The sequence below is a fragment of the Carya illinoinensis genome, chromosome 2 (genome assembly GCF_018687715.1).
Source record: "Carya illinoinensis cultivar Pawnee chromosome 2, C.illinoinensisPawnee_v1, whole genome shotgun sequence".
NCBI classification, from domain to species: Eukaryota; Viridiplantae; Streptophyta; class Magnoliopsida; order Fagales; family Juglandaceae; genus Carya; species Carya illinoinensis.
The window spans coordinates 25526362-25551336 of record NC_056753.1 but is presented as its reverse complement, the minus strand read 5'-3'; the positions used below and the strand labels follow the sequence as shown (position 1 = coordinate 25551336).

The 24975-nt window shown below is 34.5% G+C and overlaps 1 protein-coding gene across 1 annotated transcript; it reads left to right on the top strand.

Annotated features, from left to right (window-relative positions):
* The first annotated feature begins 5303 nt into the window (after positions 1-5303).
* On the top strand, positions 5304-7756 carry LOC122294782 (adenylate isopentenyltransferase 5, chloroplastic-like). Its single transcript, XM_043103747.1, has 2 exons — positions 5304-5561; positions 5819-7756. The coding sequence occupies exon 2, from the start codon at positions 5826-5828 to the stop codon at positions 6828-6830; it is 1005 nt and encodes a 334-aa protein (XP_042959681.1). The 5' UTR covers positions 5304-5561; positions 5819-5825; the 3' UTR covers positions 6831-7756.
* Positions 7757-24975: the final 17219 nt, after the last annotated feature.

The following is a 24975-nucleotide window of genomic DNA, read 5'->3' as shown; positions in this document are numbered from 1 at the left end:
GGAGGTCCAAATTCCCAACAAAATGTGTGTATATATATATATATATATATGTTGACAAAGAGATAAAACAATCATTGCAAGTAGAAAGAGAAAAGCTTTGGGCATGAGCTAGCGAATATACCGGTCATATTCTAGGACATTTTTTCTTCGTTCTTTCTTTTCACCTTGAAAACAATGGTTAGAAATTTAGAAAATTTACTGATTCATTGTATGGTTTGATGTGATACGTTAAATTTATTTTATAATAAAAAATGATCATTAGCATTGAGAGGATCAGTCGAGAAGGTGGCAGTAGGCGGCTGGACAGTCTAAGGCACTGACAATTCCAACAAGTAGATAGAGAAGAGATAGAGAATATCAGAGTAGGCTAAGTGAAAAATAAGGAGCGGGACAGGAAATTTGAAAGTTTTCCCCACATTATGGTCGATATTCAACCTTTAGTGGCGGTCTACTTGTCCCTATAATAGCCTCGTCAACTTGAAAAATATAGTATTTTGCAACAAAAATATTTCCAACTACATTATAATTTTCACCAGAAAGTAAGATTTTAGAGATGACTTATTATGTCGTCGTGAGTTTTGCACCCAACAATCCTAATTAATACATTTTTTTTTATGCAACATTATTTTCGATGATACAAAATCGTCGAAAACTGTCTTTTAAGTGGCAATTTTTTTTTACATAAGTTTTGAACCCAAGTAGTTTTAATGGGCTTCTACCAACTATATATTAGTCACTAGAAATAAAAGTAGCCGCAAAATATAATTTAATATACCATATAAAGTCACGCCAATTAGGCTCTAATTTTTATCTATTTGTATTAAGATTAAATTGAATAATGATATAGACACAATTCTTTTACAACCTTTTTTAAATGGAAGATAGTTTTGTAGAATAATAATAATAATTTGGCAACTAGAGATGAAGCTAGGATTATAACTTTGGAGGGGTCGAAAAACAAGCTTTTGTGACTAATTTATAGCAATGAAAAGACTATTAACAATCAAAATTGGTATAAGCCTATAAATTGGTCGCAAAAACCTATTTTTCTTATAGTGTCGAATATTTTTAGGCTAGAATAAATAGTTCAATTAAAATTTTTTAGGAACATCAACTAATTAATACAATCAATAAATAAAGTGAGTCAACATATAAGAAATAAAAATAAATAAATTTTGAAAATTTATTCTTCCAATAATATTGAAAATTGTTTATGCGTAAGCTTTCCATATGTTGCAATATTTAAATGAAACAGGCTAATATTTAATTGAGTTTTCTAAATAATGCATAACGGTAAATTATATTAAAAGGTTTAAAGTAGCACATAGATTATATGCCATATAGCTAGCTATTCAGTCAAATTTTTATTTATTTCATTCAGATAAATATAAATTTTAAAAGAGAAATAATATACTATGAAATTTATCATTTTCTTCAAATTAAATACAATAGAAAAGAGAATTTAAAAATTATAGACAATATACACCCCTGGGTTTTTATGAGAGAATGACCATATTATAAATTAATTATATGAGCAAAACTCATCCTTGTTAGCATCTCAATTTGATAAAAATACCTCCCATTTAAAATATATATGGTTATAAAAAATGTTGTACAAATGGTTGCGTGTTAATTCTATCATTTTCCAATTTGAATACTATACGAGTAAAGAAAATTTCTAGCTATAAGCCATTTGGAAGACATAATACCTTCCACATTATGACATTGCATAATTTAATTTAAAAAAAAAATTCAAATCCTCGTATGATCAAATCTTATCACGTCAACAATATCATGACCATTTTATAGCTTAAGCTTATACTATCATCTGTTTTACAAAAATAAATGTCATAATCACTCAATTCAATTCGATTGCTGGCTGATGGTTTTGGCCAAATGTTAAAAATTAAAAGATATGGAAAATGATAGAATGACTATTAAATATGTCAACTTATATATATAAATATATTTTAATAGTTAAGAAAGTGATTATTAGTGAATTTATATATAATATATATTTCTTAATGGTTAATGATGTTTAAAAAATGGTTAAAGAAAAATAAATAAATAAAAAAACTCAATATTTATACTAATATGCATATTTTGTGGACGTACATATTTGGGAGACAGCATTGCATAGTCCAAAACATAGTGTGTATATATATATAAGAAAATTATATATCATATATAAAAAGGGTACTATATATCGAGTCGTAGTCTTTACACCACATAAATAAGCATATGGGTATCGAACCGCCCTAAAAGGAAATTAATAAATCATTTTCGCCGGCTGCTTTGAGACCCACCCAAAATTGTTGGTAATGCATGCATGTGGATCCTTTTTCTAGGGGATAAGGGCATAACCTAGACCCAAATTAAGGGGAGAGAGAGAGAGAGAGAGAGAGAGAGAGAGAGAGAGAGAGAGAGAGAGAGAGAGAGAGAGAGAGAGAGAGAGAGAGAGAGAGAGAGAGAGAGAGAGAGAGAGAGAGAGAGAGAGAGAGAGAGAGAGTTAATTGTTCCTCAATAAACAAAGTCGATCAAGGGAGTTCCATGCATGCGAATCCTATCTTGACTACTCATGATCATCAGCCCACTACTAGTCCTACTAGACTTCTTTCAGTTGACCATTTCTTATTTTACCAATTATATATATATATATATATGAATAATGCTATGTATTAGTTTCAAATAGACGAATTTCGTGTAGGTCCTTTATAAAAGAAAGTAGGTCCATCATATTTCCATCATAATAGAAACTATCGTGGGAGTATATTGATTTTCTGTAATTTATCAAAATGGAGAAATTAAAAATGATGCAAATCTTTGTTTTGTTTAAGAAATATTTTTGCCTATACTTACTAATAATCATAATAATCAAAATAAGGTGGATCATAAGATTGAGAAAGTTTTCTTATTAAATAGGGACTTTTTTTCCGTTGTTCTAAGGTAGTGGTTTTGTGAAAAGCAATAATTAGAGATGAGGGTGAAGAAGGTTGAGTTTGGAGAAAATAAGGGATTTCGGAAAGAATAATGGAATTCAATTAAAAAAATATTATTTTTTTTTTATATTTTTTCAAAGTGAGATCCACTTTTTTTAAAAAAATAAAAATCTACATGAAATTGATCTATTTAGAGCTTTTATAAATCATTTATATATAATATATATAAAATAATTGCAGTTGTGATTATGTAAGTATTGTGCAATCACTTTGAAATTATAAATTAATATGAGACTTATATGAAAAAAAATTAATTTTTTAATAATAGATTATTTTTTTTAAAATAATTATATAATACTTGCATACTCCACGACTATATACAACAATATTACTTATACGTGTATATATATATATATAATGTCATAGGGGGCCAGTCTCTCCCTCCTTGCAAGAGGTTATGCTTTCTAACCCTAAAAACCTGCACGATATATGATTAAAAAAAAAAAAATGGTGGTCCCAAGTATAATATATATACATATTGTCCCATGCATATTTAATATTTAACGCCAACCCGGCCGAATGCTACAATGATCTACACTTTGACCTAACTCTAGCGCTCTATAGGCCAATATTCAAGTTGATTCCGTAAGGAAAGCTCACCGATATTGGCATGTATTTGACCAAGATAAAAAGGCAGCACAAGGAAGAAATTAAAAGGCATCTATAAGGAGAATGTTGGTCTTTGTAGTTGTCCTTAATTGCTCAAGAATAACTGTATCCTGCATGCATGCATGCAAGTATTAATCTTTCACTTTCAGATATATCATTTATAATAGAATGAATAAAAATTAATTCTTATTAATTACTGTTATTAATTACTCTTTCCAATAGACAGACTCTACGGAAGCTTTTATTTAAAAAAAAACGTGAATAGTATGTTGGAAAAGTATAAAAGAAAAATTATTCTTTATTAATAGAATTTATTTTTTTTTATAAAGAGTTTGTCCGATTTTTTTTTTTTTTTTGAGACTTATTCGTAAGATTACTCTTATTATTATTATTTATTATTATTTACAACGGTTTGTTTGTCAGCATGGCCCACGAAATGAAAACGCTAGCTAGCTTGTTTCTTTTCTCTTCTCAGCTCCATAAATTGCAAGCACCCTCGAGCTTTCTGAAGAGACACAGCTATTTACTTAGCTTGCTTCAAGAGATCATCATCGATAGCATGAAGATGTACTTTACATGATATAGAAATCCTTCGTAGCATGCAGTTCATACATTTCTTATCCAAGGAGTAAATATAGACATGTACATATCTAATATATATATAGATGGGGGATAAACACTCATGTTATTCCTGATTATGTGGTTCGCATAATAGGAAATAGCAAAAGAGGCTAGCTGTCTTTTCTATATATAAAGAAAAAGTCTAGATGTAGTCAAGACGTGCAAGCGCTATGCAAACGGCGCTGATGTGGAAAAAACCAAAACAGCGCCGTCTCTATCTCTATCTCTATGTTTCAACTTTCGAAGACCAAAAAATCAAAACGACACCGTCTCTATCTCTCTCTCTAATTCTCCCCTCGTTCAGGCCGTCGGCCGCCCCTTCTCCCCCTTCTTTCCCTTTGTGTGAAACCCCTTACGAATTCAGGCCACCCTTGCACCAAGACCCACTTCTCACCCACTCTCCATCATTGTACCGATAGTTCCCAAGCCCTCAAACCTCCCCTCACAACGGCACACCAACCCTAGAGGAGGAGCTTGGAGCACCAGTGTTCATACAGAGATTTTTCCCATTGCACGAGGAAAGTGGCTCTCTGAGCAAAGGTAAAATATGGGTGCCGATAAAATTGGATGATTATGCTTGCATACTGTTCATATCTTCACCCTTGCACCTCTGTTGCGCAGTTTATGAAATTGGTTTGTTGTTGATCTCTAGTTTTTGGTATTGAGTTCGTGTGGTAAGTCTCTCCTTGTACTACATTTTGTCCTCTGTGTATCGTTGAAGATGGGTTGTTTTCATTGCGGGTTGGTCGGACGTTTTTCAGTTCTTGGGACAATTTGGGCGATTACTTTTTTTTAAGATCTTTTGAGATTTGTTGTCTGGGTTGGTTTCCGATTGAGAGTATTGCATGAAGAAGACACCCCGATTTGTTGTCTGGGTTGGTTTTCGATTTAGAATTCCATTTTCGCTTTAACAAAGCTTGAAGAACACACTAAAATTTGAACTTTTCTGTATTTTTTTTAAATATAATATAAGGCTGATGTGGCATAAAAATTGAATAAGAAAAAGAAAACAAACTATAATATAATCAGCCGACTGGATGCCGTTTACAGCCATGACTAGCTGTAGAAGAACTGATATATAAATACCAACTTAAAAACCCACTTCATGCACTAGATTTTGCTCCACATCTATCATATATAGGCAGCTCTTTATTCCACACCGTTCTTTAGAAGGCAGTCCAGGCTAAGCGCTGCATCTCTCTGCCTCCGTCCCCCGTCCCTCTGGCTCTTTTTTCTTCGTGTCTCTTGTGCTTATAAAGGGATCAGAAGCCGTACTACGCCATTTTTCTGCAACAGGTCGCCGCGTCGACTTTTGATATCTCACTACTGCAGGTACTGTGGTCCTTGGAAACCATGTGGGGTATTTTCAACTTCCTATATATGGCGTGTCTTACTTGCGTGTTTTCTCTTGAGTTGTCTTCCTTCTAGATCTCCATAGACTTTGCAGGCTTCTAATAATTATCTCTTTCCCTCCCTCTTATTTCTTGTTTTGTCTTTAGCTTGTGATCGATTTTATAACTTTTTACTTCAAAGTTTAATTCCAGCCGGTTCAAATAGTTAATACAGTAAACTCTGGATCAACTATGCAGGTTCAAAATGATCAGGATTTCTCTGTCGGCAACCTGCAAGCAGGTACAGCCGCTTGGGAACTTTCCTGGGGTGCCTGTTAATCTGAACATGGAACCTTTGTTCCGTCGGAAAGATAAGGTTGTTATCGTTGTGGGAGCAACCGGCACAGGAAAGTCAAGACTCGCCATCGACTTGGCGAAGAAGACCCCGGCCGAGATTATAAACTGCGATAAAATTCAGGTTTACAAGGGTCTTGACATAGTCACGAATAAAATCACCGAAGATGAGTCTCTCGGCGTTCCGCACCATTTACTAGGAACGATTGATCCTGACTCCCACTTCACAGCCGAAGATTTCTGCCATCAAGCTTCGTTAGTCTTGGAATCTGTCACCGGCCGGGACAGGCTCCCGATCATTGCCGGCGGCTCCAATTCTTATATCGAAGCTCTGGTAAACCACCATGCCGAATTCCGTATGAAATACGAGTGTTGCTTCCTTTGGGTCGACGTATCATTGCCCGTTCTCCATTCGTATTTACCGGAGCGGGTCGATCGGATGGTGGAAGCTGGTTTGGTGGACGAGGCGAGGGAAATGTTCGACCTGGAAGCGGATTACTCGCGGGGAATCAGGCGTGCGATCGGGTTACCGGAATTGGACAAGTATCTACGGATAGAAGCCACCGCCGATGAGAGGACCCGAGCCAGGATTCTCAAGGCAGCCATTGCGAAAATCAAAGAAAATACTCGTAACTTAGCTTGTCGCCAATTGCAGAAGATACATCGGCTCTACAGCCAGTGGGAATGGAGCATGCATCGTCTCGACGCCACTGAAGTGTTCAGAAAGCGAGGCCGCCGGGAGGCCGATGAAGCTTGGGACAAGCTTGTGGTGGGACCCAGCGACATCATCATGGACCAGTTCCTCTACGATCAAGATCGCGTGACCACCATTAATGTATCACACGAGGCCGCCACTTCCGCCGTCATCGGCGCTTCCGTGCCCACGGGAGCCGTGGCAGCAGCGACTCGCTATTAATTATGGGGGCCGTCAGAAGCTACCACCATCACAATTTATGAGGCCAGTGGCCACGTGGCAGTTGATACCCAGATGCTATCTAAACTATATATATACTACATTTTTACTCCAATTTTCTCATCATTAAATTGATGTAGTACTGTTCATCAAACTTCAGATTTTTCTTTAAAAATATAAAAAATCATTTAAAAAACTTATGAACAGTAATATATTATTATAATGAGGAAAAAAAAGAAGAAGCAAACATGTAGTATATTGTATAGCTTATTTTGATGAGTAATCTATAAATTGTGACATCATGGAGCATGCATCCATGTAACGTTATTAACATGACAAAAACCATTTCAAACTTACGATTGAATTTTCGAATGTCATGTAAGTGATGTTTCAAAGATGATTATCTCGATGGTGTCACGAGCCGTTTACTGATTTTTTTTTTTCAAAAAAGAAAAAACAACATTTACGAGTTGGGCTGACGATCAGATCAGGATGCCCTCAGGTACTGGTCATTAAGTACTTACATTTGGAGGCCGTACAGTTTGGACAAAACTTTTAACAATCCGTGCCGTCTGCTGTACAACGCTACCTTTTTTAATAATTTTCCGTACTCTTTTTTTTTTTTTTTTCCCTGTACGTGTGGTGCGCGCGCTTCATGAGCTTGCATCAATCATGATACTGTATATGGTGGTTCCTAGCTTGTTTGGGTGAGTCGGCCGGTCGGATATTAGTACTGCAAGTCTGCATGCATGTGTGTTTGTTCTCAAAGTATAGGCCAGTCCCTCGTATGAGTGTGTAATGTGAGCATATATAGGAGTGGTCATGTTTTGGTAGTTTATTTTATTTTTTTTCCATCTATCTTTTGACATGAGCTGTATTTTTCTCACCATTATGTGCATATAATATCGTATATATATACGATTGGAATATGAATATCTCAAGGTGTCTTGTCTATTAATTGCTTTGTGAGGGTGATGAATCGCCATCCATCTGATGGCAAACGAATATGCCATGATATGATGGTTGATTTCGCAATCAACGTCACTGATTGCACTCGTTTTGAGCTACCCATCTTTGGTTGGATTTTATATGTTTCTGAGGGATCTTAGAAAAAATGAAAACAGGGATAATGGGTAGGACCAGTTCAGAACCCTCTGTCATACTCACTACCACGTGATTACACAAGCATCTTCTCCTTCAATTATACCATAAATTGGGTGGCCTTTCCTTTTATAGCTCATGATTTATATATGTGTGTGTGTGTATATATATGCTGATCTGCCCAATAGAAAAGGAATAGATATTGTTTTGTAACATTATAATTTGCGTAAACGGTCAAAAGAACTTTTTGCTAAAGAGGCTTTCCTTTTTTCTGGGTCTTGGCTTTGCATATATCCCAAATATACGGAAAGAAAAGCAGTACCTGACAATGTTCTGTAAAAACCACCGTAATTGCTTTGGGTGGTGTACGTGAATATTTATAGAGTGAATTTACATGCATACGATGCTAAGTCTTATTCAAGTACAAATTATAGCCGTTGCCTATAAAGAAAGAATTTAATCTTGAGCTTGATCTTTATCTTGATCTTGATCTTTATCTTGATCTTGATATTAACCGTAATAGTACCGATTGATTTCTAAAGCTTAATTCTTCGAATCGTAACTGTCTGCCTCGCATCTCTCACTGGCCGGGAAGATCAGTAGTACTGTGGCCGGAAATTGCATGCACGTTCCTACCACTGTAAGTGCATAGACATATATATAGCCACAACATGGGACAAAGGCATATACTTTGTGTAGTGCAGAAATAATTTCAGTGTAAATTAAGCAAAATCATATGTATCTGCTCAGTAAGTCGTTGCATGTCAAGATCGTAGAACATCATGTTTGCAAGTGCATGCAGTTGAAATACAGATGCACCCAAGATGCAAGATAGATATATATATATATATATAGTTTTTAGTTTACACACTAGGCTGAGTACAAACATATATGCATGCATGCATGAAATTAAGTGAAGAAAAAATTTAGGGCTTAAGCATATATGCATTCATGCATGCATGCACGGTATGAGTAAACTTTAGTTTTACGCGCTGGTGTTTTGAACTTTGGAGGATAAAGAAGCCTGAATAACTCAGCAGCAATTTCATGGGGACAGTGAGCAATCAACAACAGTAATTCAAAGATTTCCGAAGGATCTGAACGGCCCCAGCCTGTGTGCACTCCCCGACACTTTTTTTTTATCGTGTTCTTGGAGACATATACTGGCCTGTTTCAACTCAGAGTCGCGTCCTGGTTTGGTTATACAATTTAAACGAGATAAAATGAGATATTTTATTTAAAGTGATTTAAAAAAGTTGTAACTATCGGATGAAATGAGATATTTTAAGTTTCCATAAACAAACGGAGCCTATACCAGTTAATTAATTGATTAATTCTGTCGATGTATACAGCCAATATTGTTGATCCGCTCGCATGCAAAAACTTAATCATAATCCAAGATTCACGAACGAGGCCAGCTGGGTCAATGCAATTATTTATTTCGTTTAGATTTATAACATGCATGACTTCTAAGATCAACTCATCCTAGCTAGTTCGCATATCCAAAGGAACATTCCCTGTAAACAGTCCATTTTCCTTGTATTTCGGAACAAAACATTACAAAACAACGTTCAAATGTATGATACTTTTATTTCTATGTTTTATCTTCCTCTGCGTCGATCTGTACGTTTCTGATCGATCGAGACTGTATGCATGCATGCGTGCATCGATCACGATTGAGTGAGTCAGGGCTGACAGCGATAAAAGATATATATGTGTTTATAGAGGAGGAAAAAAAAGTTATATTCATACCAAAGCTAGCATGCAGCAGGTACGCCAATATATATGGTTGAGAGTCGAGGCAGAATAGCATTCACGTACATGATCAGGAAAATACCAGAACATCAGAAAGTGAAAGATTAGAACGTGACATCCAAAAAAACAAATCAAAATGAAAAGAAAAGAGGGATGTATTAGTCTGTATCCTCTTTTTTTGGCCCCCCAGTTCGTCGTTGAGCTTTCCGTGGTTGGAAAGGTTAATTAAAGGCTGATCATAAAGACGACCGGAATAAGCTCCCAATATTGAAAGATCGAATTTTGTCCTTGATAAGCGAGGACAATTCGTCAGCTATCAATCGCTATGATCTAATCCTCATGAATGAAAAATTGAAAATTGAATTAAGAAAAAAAATGCTTAATTAGTAATTAATTAATCTTGATTCTTGACATCTGCTTACGGTACTCCACATGAGTAAACAAACGTACATGGGAGACGCGCACGTACGGTACGTATGAAGTTTGTCCATGCTAGCTTAAACATGCATGCGCCTAATTAAGCTGTCGTGTAAATTATTTAAGTACGTATTAAGTACTTAATTAAAGCAATAGCACGTACGTGTGCTTTACTCATTCTATATATATATATATATAAGTTTGAAAAACTATCAACATCCGACCGCCTTAATTTTCTCTTGAATCGTGTGTTGTCGCATTATACTCGCATGAATGCACGTAATATATATATAAAATATATAGTCGGATAAACATGCATACAAGGACAGTACTTTTAACGTACTCAGGCCGACATTGAGGCCATTGCCTATGTAAGGTCCTAAAATTAAAAGCGATGTGTTTTTTTTTTTTAATATTTTAAAAAAACTATTTTATTAAATAAAATTTCAAATAAATTTTATATTTTTTGAAGTGTCCAAGATCCCATAATACTAAATTTAATATTTAATACAATAAATTATTTATATTTTAAATAATTTTTTAAAATCTTACTAAATTGAAGTATAAAATTTACATTAAAATCTCATTTTATGTTGTATTAAATAAATTCAAAAAAATTTATTTAAAAATTTTAAATAAAATCTCATTTTATTGAAAATTTTAAAAAAATTCCATATAATAACTTATATTTTATTATATTATAATTATAAATGACTAATTTAAATTTCATTTTAAATCTTAATTTGTATTGAGACACTGCTGAAGGTGCTTTAAGTACCTGAGGTTTTAGCTATAATTACATGATCATAACTCGCTTTAATTAGCTAGCTAACCCAATAGAAAAAAACTTACCTTTAAAGTAATACCGATTTTTTTTTAATCTGTTTCCGGAAATTAAGGTTTTAATTAGACGTTCCAGTTTTCAATTTGCAGGCAATATTCTTCATTTACCAACAGCAGCTCGAAGATCAAACGCGAGGTTTGAGCTCATGATTCTATACGTGTACGTAAATTAACATTCTGTGTTGGGGCCGTGATTCTTTCATTTTCCAGTTCTTACATACATACATACATAAATATATATACATATATATATATATATATATATATATATATGTGTGTGTGTGTGCGCGGTTAATTGATTAATCTTATAAATCATGTCACAGGACACGCTCATTATAAATTAATTAATGAGCTCGGCTTGATTGACTGATTTGAGTCATGAACAGATATTGACGAGCTCCTGGCCACCTTCTGTGTACGTAGCTCTCTGATCTTCAAAAGAAATTGCGACACCTTATCTTTTAAATATTGGACGGTTTGAACCCATATATGGTGAGCCTTAATTCTAGCTCTGAAAGGAGTGTTGAGAAGGCGACACATGCCACGAAAAATGGCTGAAGTGATTGGGATATATATTAATTGGGTGACTAAATGCATATATATTATATCCTGTCCACAAGTTCAAACGCTCATGTGGCAAGAGGTTCCAAAGATGTCATGTTCAGGCTTGAATTAACGTCCCCGAACCCAATACTTCAACCATATTTCAGAGTCTAGCTTTCATTAAAAACCCTTTACACTCCTTTTTTTTTTTTTTTTTTTTTTCTCCCCTATTTTTAAGTTCTTTAGACTCCTAATTATTTAGACTAGGTCGGTAGTTTCCTGGAAACTGCCGATCTCTTAATCTGTCTGGTCTTTTAATTGTGTGGTCTGCTGCAGTTGATACTTCGTTTTCTTTTGATGATCTTAATTTATATGGACGCGTTGTTTTGCGGCAACTATTCATTAGTTTGGTCTATTTAAATCCATATTTCAAACAAATATGTGTTCGAATTGTGCACGACTCAAAAATAAAGATGTACGCGTATAATGCAGAATCGGATGAGAGACCCGGCCGGGACGTATAAGGTTTAGCTACCTAGCTAGCATGGGATTTAATTACGTACATATATAATTGGATCATGGTCATGATATAGTTGAAAAATAAATCTCATATTATCTATAGATAAAGTTTTAAGTATATTTATAAGCAACTATCTCTTGTTGAACTGGTTTTATGAAATGAATTAGGCTCATAAATTTCTTTAATAGTATCAGAACCTGCTACAGGATAAATGGGAGGCTCATACTACTTATTCCATGACAAAAATCATAAAAAGTATTGACTTGTATGTGAGAGAGACTATTGAAAAATAAATCTCATATTCTCTATGGACAAGATCTTAAAAATAATCTATTTTTATTGAATCGATTTTATAAAATAAGTTAGTCTCATAAACTTTTTCAGATATATAAGCATTTATCTATGAATGTGTGTAGCAGTACGACTTAAATACTAGTACGCAAAATCGACTGAGAGTTGTCAATAGTAAGGTTGAATGAACCACAATGATGCTCGATGATCAAGCGTGATTGATGGCCTCATGTTGCATTCTGTAGGCCGCTAGGTAGCTAGGTCCTTCTGATTTGCTTAATTTATATCACTTCTTTTGCGAATTTTAGTCAATTCATCATCCAAAGTCACTCACATCAGTTTCATGTCCAGGAAAAAATTAAAAAAAAAATTATGCGTGGTGTATGAATATTAACGAGTAGAAGAATTCTATCGTTTAGCAAGAATAAAACATAACAAAAAAAATTAAAAAATTTAGTATAATATATGATATAAGACATGATGCAATGATGAAAAAAGAACGTGAATAGCTCATGATCTCCAAATTAGAAAAGAGCAACTAATAATAGTAATGTTAAAGAGTATTGACATTGGTTTATCTATATGTAAATGTAAAATCACATATTTTGGAGATTGTTTTTACCATTTAAAAAAAAAAAAATCTCACATTGCATTATGCATCTTTGAGCAAAAAATAATAATAATAAAATATTATTATTTAATTATTATTAATTTTTTATATATTTTAAAATTAGCACCCACTACATAACTTGTGCTGCCAACACTTTATATCATCAACTCAATACAAATTCCATCTATCAAAATCAACATAATACATATTCCAGAAAGTTGATTTTGATACAAATTCATATACTTAATACAAATTCCTCCAAGTTGTTTACAACACAAATTTCATGTATCAAAGTCATAATCATTCCATTACATTACATGAATATATATTTGATACAAGTCAGATCCATCAATTTCCAAAAAGCAAACAGCAACCAGCAATGATTCATGGAACCAACAACTAGCAACAAAATCACCTGCAAGTCCACTATCAGCAACTCCACCAGCAACTCCAATAAGTCCAATACAATAAAAACCAACAAATGCAGTACAAAAAGCTTCCTATTGAGTTTCAGTTTTAGTTTATACGATTTTAATTAACAATTTAATATGATATTAGAGTAGTGATTTTGAGTTTGAATAGGCCAAACAACTTGCTATTGAGGCATGTACACATGGCTTCAATTATTTTATAATAATTATTTTTGTTAGATTAATTCTCCATAAGTGAAATACACCCAATCCAAGCTTTAGATGCATCAAGTCCTAAAAGGATGTTTTAAATTTAACTAAACTTCAAAGCATAAAACATTATAGATAATATATTTAATTGCACATTATAAGCAATTTAGAACCAATTACATGATACCTGTAAGCTCATTAGAGTAAAACAATATTCATATCCACTACAAAACAATTTGTATTTTGTAACAGAGGAAACCATCACAAAAAATGACCAAAACGTCAACAAATACATTTTGATGACAATTTTAAACCGTCACCTCGACCGTCACCTAATGTGCATCATAGAATACAATTAATAATAGTTTACTGTGCAATCGTCACAAAAAGTACTGACGGTTGAAGGTGTTCCATTTGGTATAACGTTCGAACGTGAAATTTTTTTGGGACGTTTGAAAATTGTCATAGAAAGTAACGTTCGAACGTATGACATAACGTTTAAAAATCAACCTGACCAATTGGCATTCGGATGGCAGAAGTTGACGTTCGTTGATTATAGTTCAAATGTATCATTAAAACATTCGAACGTCTATATGTCCAAACGTTAACTGCAATAAACGCTCAAATTTTAGTTTAGACGTTAACAAACCAATATTCGAACGTAACTAGTATATATAACGTTAGGAGGTTAGTTCGAATGTTAATGAAAAAGCATTCGAACGAATGTGGGTACGTTCGGATGTTGGTTCAAACGTTAATCGTTTAAGCAAGCAAATGTTTTGTTAGTTTGAGTGTATTTACATTTGAATGTTGAATCATATGTTCAACATTATTTCTTAATTTTGTTAAATTATGTTCAAATATTTGTTTGAATGTAAACTAATATTCGAACATTTTTTATTTACATTCGAATGTACAGATCATAAATACTAATTTCATAACATTAAAAAACATACCAATTGTATCATATTTACACACCATCGTTTAATAGCTAACAATGTCTTATAATGTTTCAAAGTTAGATATTAAAAGTTTATACATTAATAAAATTGATCAAATCCATTTCTTCTTCTTTCCTCTTTGCCCACCGTGATTTTGTTGCAATGACATAACACGCTCCATTTACGCCATCATCTCCCGTTGCACTTGCTCTTGGACTTTACTGTGTATTCTTTCCTCTTGGTCTCTCTGTTGGTCCTGCAAACACATTTCTAAATGAGGCTGTCACTCTAAGAGGAACTCTAACTTTTGCTATCTCGATCTCATATACTCATTCTAACGCTATGCCGCTTCTAAATTTTAGGTAAGATTATTAATTTGTGAAGTCAATGAGGTTGAGGAAGATGAACCGGAGGAATGCTTGAGAGATCGTCCCAAACCTCTTGCCATACTAGACTTGGGACGTTCGAGCACTTACGTGAATATGTTTATGTCACTCAGAGAGGATTCCCAGAAGCTGGCCGCATTTCCATCATTTTTTCTGCAATTTGAAAGAAAATACACAATAAGTAACGTATTAAAAGAAATACAAATAAAAAATAATCTATATAACATGTTTCATAATTTATTTAACAAAATTAACACCGCTTACATAATCATCTGCAGCGGCAGGATCCATCTACTCACTATACTTATTAGTGTGAGGATCATCATAGATATGAACGAAGGAAAAGTTTTTAAGATCATCACGTTTCTAACAAAGCAACATTAGCAATTTTAAAAAGATAGTATTAATACTTATATAAAAGAATATTAGAAAAATAAATTAATTCTATAATTTATTAATTACTATTTTTTCAACAAGACAGTGGAATGACCTTGAACTGGCACGATGGTAGACAGTAAGAGCGGATCTATTATGTGCATTTGTACAAGTTAAGTGCTACAAAATTAATTAAGAATGTTAATTGTAATATATATATAATATAGAACAAATATAAATGTAAATAATTAAAATAAATAAATCTAAAATACCTGATAATCTGGAGATGCAAAAAAATCACAATACTTTTTCTAATCATCTAACTTCATCTGCTGGAAAAGGAACTACACAGTCTCTTCCAACGTCTCAAACTTCTTGAAGTAGTCATGACATCGTCCCTTGTGACGTTGGAATAATGTAGCCATTAACTCCTTCATAGTTTTTAAAACCTAACTATGGCTAAAGTCGAGGTCAAATTCATCCTAATAAGTGAATTACGTAAAAAATATGGCATACTAATCTATGTGAAAAAAAAATGGATTCTCAAAGTAAACTCACCAGCACACGATTCCGAATGTACTCCTTAATCTCATTCAGAACATCTCTCCATGATCTCACATACAATGGAGCATAAGTATGGACTACTCTGTTGCACTATCATCCACTCATCTAGTAGAATTATCAAGAATGGTGACCTTGAGTTTTCCGTGCCTTTGATTTTTTCCAAGAGAAATGCCACGAACGGGACGAGCGGATGCATTAACTAATAGATAATAGTATAATTAAAAAATTGTATAGTTATTGAGACAAAAGTATTAATATATAATTAATTATCAACGACATTTCCTTACTGATAAGTGTCAATTGGCTATCGTTCTCTGCCGTGTTAACTTGATCTTCAGGAGCGGATTCCTCGGGTGGGGAGTCCTCAATAGGTTCAGGACTTGAACTTGGCGGAGGAGGCACATTTCTTCTTTGTCATTTTGACGGCATCATTCAAAATGATTAATATGATAAAGAAAATTAATTAGAAGAAATTATGAAAAGTATAATATTCTACAATCAACTATATTGTAGAATATTTTTACTACTTTTATTCTTTATCTTCAAATGTATTTTCCGTACTTGTTTCAAAATCTCTCTCAATAGCATCTTCATCGTCATCATCAACCACTTATTTGTCCTCCTTATCCACTTCCTCCCTTGATTCTTCTTTATCTTCTTCGTCTTCTTCTTCTTCCTCACTTACTTGAATTGAATGATTATTTAATACGGACGGGTCAAGATTGAAGGGTGGGACATCATCTCTGCACAAGGGGAGCAAATCGAGTGCACCGAGATCAACAAACAAGTTAATACACTCTCCATCTTCTTGGTAGGCCTTTACAATAGGAATGTCAGTTTCATCTCCACTATTCTCGTAATCTGCACTCGTTTCTACTTTATACATATATCAAGGGATAAATTTTTATACGACTCGCCAAGTTATCTCACCATTATCTTCATTAGCGCTTTTAGTTGGATCAATCAAGCAATAGACTTAGGTAGGTAGCTTGACAAGCCAATACAAATGGATCATCTACGTACCATTTAGATATAGTATTGACACTCGTAAAGTAGTTATCCCTATGTATCGAAACCCAACCACCGCCTAGATCCCACCAATCACATTTAAAGACATATGTTATCATTCCACCTAGATATTTCAATCTGATAATATCACGTATGACGTCATAATAGTCAATATCATTTGTTCCATGACTCCCCTCGACCAACATACCATAATTTTGAGTCTTTCTACTACATTTATGGTCCAAAGTATGGAATCTATAACCTCAAACTGTACATGCAGTGTATCGAAGTGCTCTATTTGGGGGACCACGAGCCAATGCATACAATTATTGAGAAATTGATTTGAGATCACAAACACGTTGTTCCAAAATCTATCAATTGAAATAGTATATACTTATTAAAAGTTACCCAGAGTTAAAAATTTCAAAATCTAACATTATGTAAAATTAGTTCATACACGTTGTTCAAACCATCTAAAAAATTCTTCCTCGTGTCTTGCCTCTATATTTTCTACGCCTTCCGTCTTAAGTTTGTCCATGTGCTCACTATACATAAACGTAAATAAATATAATTGAGCACAAAAGTTATATTTAAACTTTTTTAACGAGAATTATTCAAAACATGCAACGACATACCTGAGATAGTCATCAATCTCCCCGAAAATTATTTAGCACGTACCACCAAACTTTACCTAAGTTTCCATCAATTAAATTGTAACCCGTTTGTGCACCCAATGGTCGTACATTCTGAGAAAACATTGATAGCTCACGAGGAGGCAGAGCAGCAAGATCAGCATTTCGCTCTTGACAATTAAATCGTGTCTCAACACCAAGAAGATATAAAGAAAAAAATGTTAACCATTCATCGTGTATATAGGCCTTTGCTATTGAACCCTCAGCTCTAGATTTATTCCCAACAGTGGGCTTTAGTTGACCCAAATATCTTTCAATTGAATAAATCCAAGTGAACTGTACCGGCCAACCCAACAGTACCTTCTGGGGTAAATGTATTGCTAAATAGACCATGACATCAAAAAATGATGGTAGAAAGATTTGCTCGAATTTACGTAGTATAGTAGTAATGTCTTCTTCTATCTTTTGCAACATATCTTGATTTACTACCCGAGCGCACAGATCCTTAAAAAACATACAGAGTTCAGACATGGCAACACGTACATTAGATGTTAGCTTCCCACGAATCCCCACCGGTAATAATTTCTGCAAAAATATGTGACAGTTATGACTTTTCAATTCACTAATTTTCCAGTCATCAGAACTCACGCATCTACCGATATTTGAAGTATACCCATCTAGAAACTTCATACCTTGCAACCATTTGCAGAAATCCATCATCTCCTCCCTTGTCATTGTAGAACATGCATGCGGCATGACCAACTTAGTGCCTTCCATCCGCAAATGTAGATTATGTTTAATTCTCATTCTCTCAAGATCTTTCATTGTCTTGATCGTGTTCTTCATTTTTTTTTATTAATGCTCATCAATGTACCCAGTATATTATCATATATATTCTTCTCTATGTGCATTACATCTAAAATGTCGCAATATGCAGGACCACCAATACAACAAGTAAAAAAAAAATACTACACTTTGTCCAATTCAATTCTGCTATGCCTTATTTTTTTTATACAACAAAAAATACTACGCTTTGTCCAATTCAATTCAATTCAATGCCTAAGACGACATTTGCCAAAATTGTTCACTCTAAGTACCAATTGTTCCACTATATTTGTTCCCAGAAAACTCATTTGGTGCAATTATGTCCTCTACTTTTCCATCAAACTTGGTGCATTCTGTTCTCCATGCATGATTTACAGGTAGATAACATCGATGACCCATGAAACAGAGTTTCTGAGAATATTTTAACTACTCACTAGCAGTTTCTTTATTACACGTCGGAGACGCTAACTTTCCTTTATTACTCCAACGGGAAAGATTCTCATATGCCAAAAAGTCATTTATCGTCCACATTATCGTAGCATGCATTTGAAAAGATATCGACGTGTATGCATCATAAGTTCTTACTCCTATTTCCCATAACTCTTTCAGCTCTTCAATCAACGATATGTATACGTCAATGTTATTCCCAAGTGATCTCAGGCTGCGGATAAGTAAAGTTAATAAAAAGTTCGGCGCCTTTATACACTCCCTGGTGGAAGATTGTAAGGAATCAACACTACGGGCTAAGTGCTATAACTTGTACTTATATTCCCAAAAGGGTTGAATCCATCGGTTGTGAGTCCCACGCATGTTCCGAGCTTTTATCCCAAACTCTGGGTATTGATCATCGAAAGATTGCCACGCAAGTGAGTTAGCTAGGTGCCTCATATATTCGTCATCCTTAACTCTTTTTCTCCACATGCCACCTCATATCATAAGCTGTTTTCTTACGTGTATAGAGTCTTTGTGACCTAGGTCTCAAGGAAAAATATCGCAACACCTTAATTAGCACGTTTTTCTTACCTTTCCACCTCCATTCTCCGCAAACATGACACACTTGTTTCTCCTCTTTCTCATTCCAAAACAAAACACAATCATTCTTGTATGCATATATGGACTTGTATTTAAACCCTAATCCATTTCTCAATTGTTTCGCTTTATAAAAGTTTTTTGGCAATTCAGACCCTTCGGAAAACACTTCATCAAATAAGTTCAATACCATATTTATTGCTTTCGTTGACATCCCACACAATGACTTAATATGAAGTAATAAACGAAATTTTGGAATATTTTGTACAGCTTAGATAAAACTCGTTCTTTGCATCTTCCCACATTGCAGCAAAATTTTCAGAATTAGTCATTTGGCCACTTGAGGCATTGTCGTCAACCTCATCCATAAACATCTCAGCTCCAATGTCACCCAACATCTCCTCCCACCTCATCCCACTTATAATCATCATCCACGTGCCGTAAATAATTCGAGTGACCAAACAATGCATCCGCTAACTGTGCATATGACCACCATGCAGTACCCATCGGGTATACCCAAATCCATACCATTCACACATATATGATTTTCAACTTCATCCAATCCTATCGCACACAAATTTTTACAACCTCGACATGGACACTTAATGTAACCACGATTATCAGCAGACCCCTTTGCAAAATCAATGAAAGTTCTTACTCCACCCGCATAGGGTACGTAATCATTTCCAAGTCTATCATCTAGACGCATCCAACTTTTGTTCATTTCTAAAAAATCTATCTATTAGTAACATGTGCAAAGAAAATTCACATGCATGTCATTCTCCAATTCGAACTGCTCTTTTGATAAGGTAGTTGGTCCTATCCCATTCGAGATTATATTATTCATATGGTACATATTTTGTCACTCTACTATTTTTCATGTCAGTAAAAACTTCAGCAGTACCTCCTCATAGTTCTCCAAGTATACATGTTCACATAGAGGGATTGTGACCCTACGAACAATATACCCGAAGAACAGTAGATGAAGACACCAAAACTTAATACTAAACTTGTTTAGTATGAGTAACGAGACTACATAATACAGATAATATAATCACAAACTTTCCACACTGGAAAATTCAGGAATTAGCAGACATATAAATGTACACTAATTTCTATACGAGTCTAAGATTATTTATGCAATGTCTCACAATATCTTACAAAAAAACTACAAACAATATTTTCATGTTATTTGAATTAACAATGTCAAAAAAATATAGTAGTGTTATATCGTTAAACTAAAGTTTAGATGGAAGAATATGCTCATAAGCTACGTGTCTTGTAGACAACGTTTTAACTGAACGTTCGAACGTATGTTATATTATGTTCGAATGTTAATGCAGAGCAATTTAAAATTAATCCTACTCTCCCATCAACAGTATTAATAATTTTTCCCTTTCTATTTTCAGGATATGACTCATCCTTTGCATATCAGGAAACAGGGCTAGCACTGTTATGGTGGAGCAAGAGGTCCTGATTAATTAGTTTGACGAGCTCAAATGAGAGCAGACGAGTCTCAAAGATGTCTTCCTCAGTAGAGACTGGGGAATATTTGCACATTGAGGGGGAAGGTACACCTTTCAATGGTTTGAGAGTTTTATATGGGGATGTGCTCTACCTTAGGACACATCCTCTCACACCGTGACTGTATGCGGTTTGTCGTTTGAAAACTCCTTGGGATTCGTCTAGTAGTTGAGACATCGACTACAGCTAACTCTCAAATTGGTTACACAGCCGTGGTTTCGCACATCTACATCTGCACACAGCACACTTAAGGTAGGTGAAGGCACTTCTACTGGCCCAGTTGAGCCATCATTAGCTAGAGGTGCAGACCGGTCAGAGGCTGAGGGTACTGATCGTGAGGCTCAGGATGATGGCTGAGATGAGAATTTCTACATCCTCATCGGGAGAGACTGCATGCAGATCAAAAGGAAGAATGCATTCAACCAAATACATCTGCTACCTTTCTTTCACTTGTTGCAATTTATTATAGCAACTAACGTGGATCCTGTGGCACATAAGACCACATTTAGTCGGACTCGGGCACAATTTTTTATTGGAGTGGCACATGGAGATCCCCTTGATTTGCCACTGTGCATCTTTGAGAGGATCCATTACGAGGTGAGCATCATCTCCACGAACAACCTCCCATACAGTGTAATCATCAGCACGCTATTACTTGATTGGAGCGTGCCAATCCAGGCGAGTGACCAAGTCACAGATCAGATGAGCCCCTTCGACATGACTACGTATCGACGTAGCATTGGACAAGCTATAGGGCATCCTCAACGTTAGCCACCCCTTATACGGATCTAGTTCCTCTGACGCAGCCCAGGCCCAGTATGGGGAGTAGTAGTCAACAGTTGGAGTACATCTACGAGAGATGTGCGACCTTGGATGGATGCGGTGATCTTACAGTTGACTACACATATCGATTGATAGATCATGGTTGTAGAGAAGTCTGTCATCGAGATAGTCCATCGTGTAGATATCCTCAACGAGAAGGCTGAATCCTTGACTGAGGAGATACAGAGTACGAATTTTGTGAACAACACGTTCATCTAAGTGTTGTTTACAAAATTCATGTTGTTTATAAAAATCTATCATATTTTGTATTTTGCTTTTAATATATGTAAGGAACAATATTATTTAATGTATCTATCAATGATTATATTTTACAAATTGTGTATATATAAATATATATTATAATTTTTTAGACTTGTTTACAAATTATGCACTATAAAAACCACATAATTTTTAAATTAGAGTCATAGTTAACTTAAAGTTACAACTAACGTTCAAACGTTGGCGCCAAAACATTTCACGTTTGCATGTCGATAGCCTTAATGTTCAAACGTATATTTAATGTTCGAATGTAAATTTTATCTCCATTCGAACGTAAAAAAATCTCATATGTCTTTAGTGACGGTTTCCAAAAACCATCACATAAAATACTTTTTAGCGACAATTTGGGGACTATCACAATTTTCCAACAGTCACTGAAAACCAAATATGTTGTAGTGATCCCAAGTTGTTAAGAAAAGGCTAAAAAACAAGTAAGCCACAAGTAAGCAAGCAATACTGAAGTTTATACAACAATAATACATTTAATATACATGAAACCAAGTATCCAACAATTCAGATTATACATCCAACAATGATAGAAGTTTTTATAGATTATTCAATTTAATATACAAACCTAATCTAAAACCAAGAATGGAAAATCGGTACCTAATTTAGATCAAGCAAAACCAAAGGACAAAGTAATAAAATGCCAATGGCCTCTTGCTCCCATATGTTTACAAAAATCAAATGACCCATTTACAAAAATCAAAAAATCAAAGCCCTCACTTCGTCCCTAAAATCAGTTTAGAAATCAAAACCCTAATCTAGATTAAGCAAAGCATTTATACAAAAATTACAAAAAACTGAAATCTATGTAATAAAAATCTCTAGGCAAAATAAAGAGATCAATGTTTCCCTAGCTAGTCGATACAAAAAACACTAAGCAAGTTTAGCGGCAGTGGTGATTCCAAGTCTAAGTGATAGAGGAAGTGCAACGTCCTCGTGGGAGACCGAATCCTTGGAAATCATCACATGATCAAGAGTTTTGGGAGGAAGAAATAGGAAACATTCACTCAGCCACAGAGAGAGATAATGAAGGAATAGAGAATAGAGGGCAAAAATCATACCTGACTATCGAGAGAGCCGTCGAGAGAGAGAGCTGTACAGATTTTTGTGAGAGAAAGGGTTACGTTCAAGTCGAGAGAGGGAGGAGGAAAGTTGAAGGGGAGCTTGGGAAAAATAATCTCGTTGTGCAGAGAGAGAGAGAGAGAGATAGATGAGAGAGAAGAAAATTAATAAAATAAAATTTGCAGAGTGAACAGTCTATCTCCAAAGATGTTGAAGTACTATTCATAGCAACCCAAATATTTACACATGCATAATCTAATATGGTCAATTTAATGGTCTAGTTACTCAAATATGTGTTTGTATTTGTAGATAAACCAATACTAATGCTCTAATGTTTGAAACCGATTGAGACGAATATTTGAAGCAAAAACGAACAATTAACACATGACAATCATGTGAAACGTGTTGTGTATTATTATTATTAATTATAGCTAACGAAGGCAAGTGAGTTATACTTGTCCATTATATATAACTCTAGAGTTCGTTCTATTATACATTGTCCATTCCAAAGGGAAATTGTGCACTCATTATAATTAATTTGTTGGCAAAACAATTAACGTAATCCCAATATTCTTGAATTTTTAATTACGATATTCTTTCCCTAAAAATAATAATAATAATAATGGAAATCAACTACAGTCCTCTTTCCTTAGAAGAAAAACAAGTGGGCTAGAGCTAGGGAACCAGGTCGAAATCTTCATGTATTGTGTGGGCTTTGGCTGTATCTATTATATGTAAAACTCTTTCAAATAAAAAAAATAGATCCATAGAATATTTTATCTCCAGCTATTTGAGTTTGAGAACTGAAAAGCCTATAAAAGATAGTAGAAATTTTTCGAAGGGAATAGACTTTTAGTCTTTACCCTTAGAACTTTATGGGTGAGTCTAATGGAAAATGCATACCCCTTTATATAGGTAAGACTATGGATCCTTACTTATTACTCCTACAACCTTTGGATTATTTCATCCATAAAAAATAGCAACAATTAACCATTTTATTTATTAAGGGCAATTATCTATTTTTGATAGATGAAGTGAACCACCTGTGGAAAGACAAATGGTTTTCTAGGGAAACCAAAAGTATAGCATTCTCCCACTTGGTTCACTTAATAGGTAAAACTGAAATGGCCAAAAAATAATGCCCTTAATTTTGTCAAGGTATCCTATATATGAACCATGGCAGTCTTGCTCTTTATAGTAAACATTTCCCTTCCATGCGTCACAATACATAGTATCCCTTAAAATACTTTATGAATAACTAATAAAAGTCATTCGGGTCCAACTTAATCACCCAATGGATATAACAAATTTGTTACTTTATGTGCAAAATTGAAACTGAATTCAACTTTATTCTTTGTGGAATATATAGCAACATGAGAGAGGTTGCACTTTAGATAGGCCCATACAATCCACATGACCCTGAAACTGTTTTACCAATAAACCTTTGGTCATTAGATCAGCTAACATCAAATATGTACTAGTGTGCTTAATATACACCACATTATATTTGATGCTCTCTCTTACACTTAAATACTTTATCTCGATATGCTTGCTTCTGCTTCCGCTCTTATTGTTCTTTGAGAAGAAAATGGTAGTTGTGTTATCATAAAAAATGTTTTATTGATCTTTGAATGAAATCGACAACTTTAAGACCAGAAATAAAATTCTTAAATCACATGGCTTGTATCATTGCTTCATAGCACGCACTAAATTCTATCTCCATAGTAGACGTAGCAACTATAGATTGCTTCATACTCTTCCAAGATATAGCTCATTTAGCAAGAAAAAAGATATATCCAAAAGTAGATTTTCTGGTGTTTACACAACTAGCAAAATATGAATTTGAATAGCCAACCACTTGCAAATTTTTTGTATGCTTGTAGGTTAGCATGTAGTCCTTGGTTCCTAACTATCCAATGTTGAAGATCTGGGTTACTTTGATAGCAACGCAATAATCCAACTGGACGGGTGCAAACTCGAGCATACATCAAGCTA

Bases quoted from the DNA above. Each gene is read 5' to 3' on its own strand.
- LOC122294782 (XM_043103747.1), top strand. From the start codon at position 5,826: ATGATCAGGATTTCTCTGTCGGCAACCTGCAAGCAGGTACAGCCGCTT.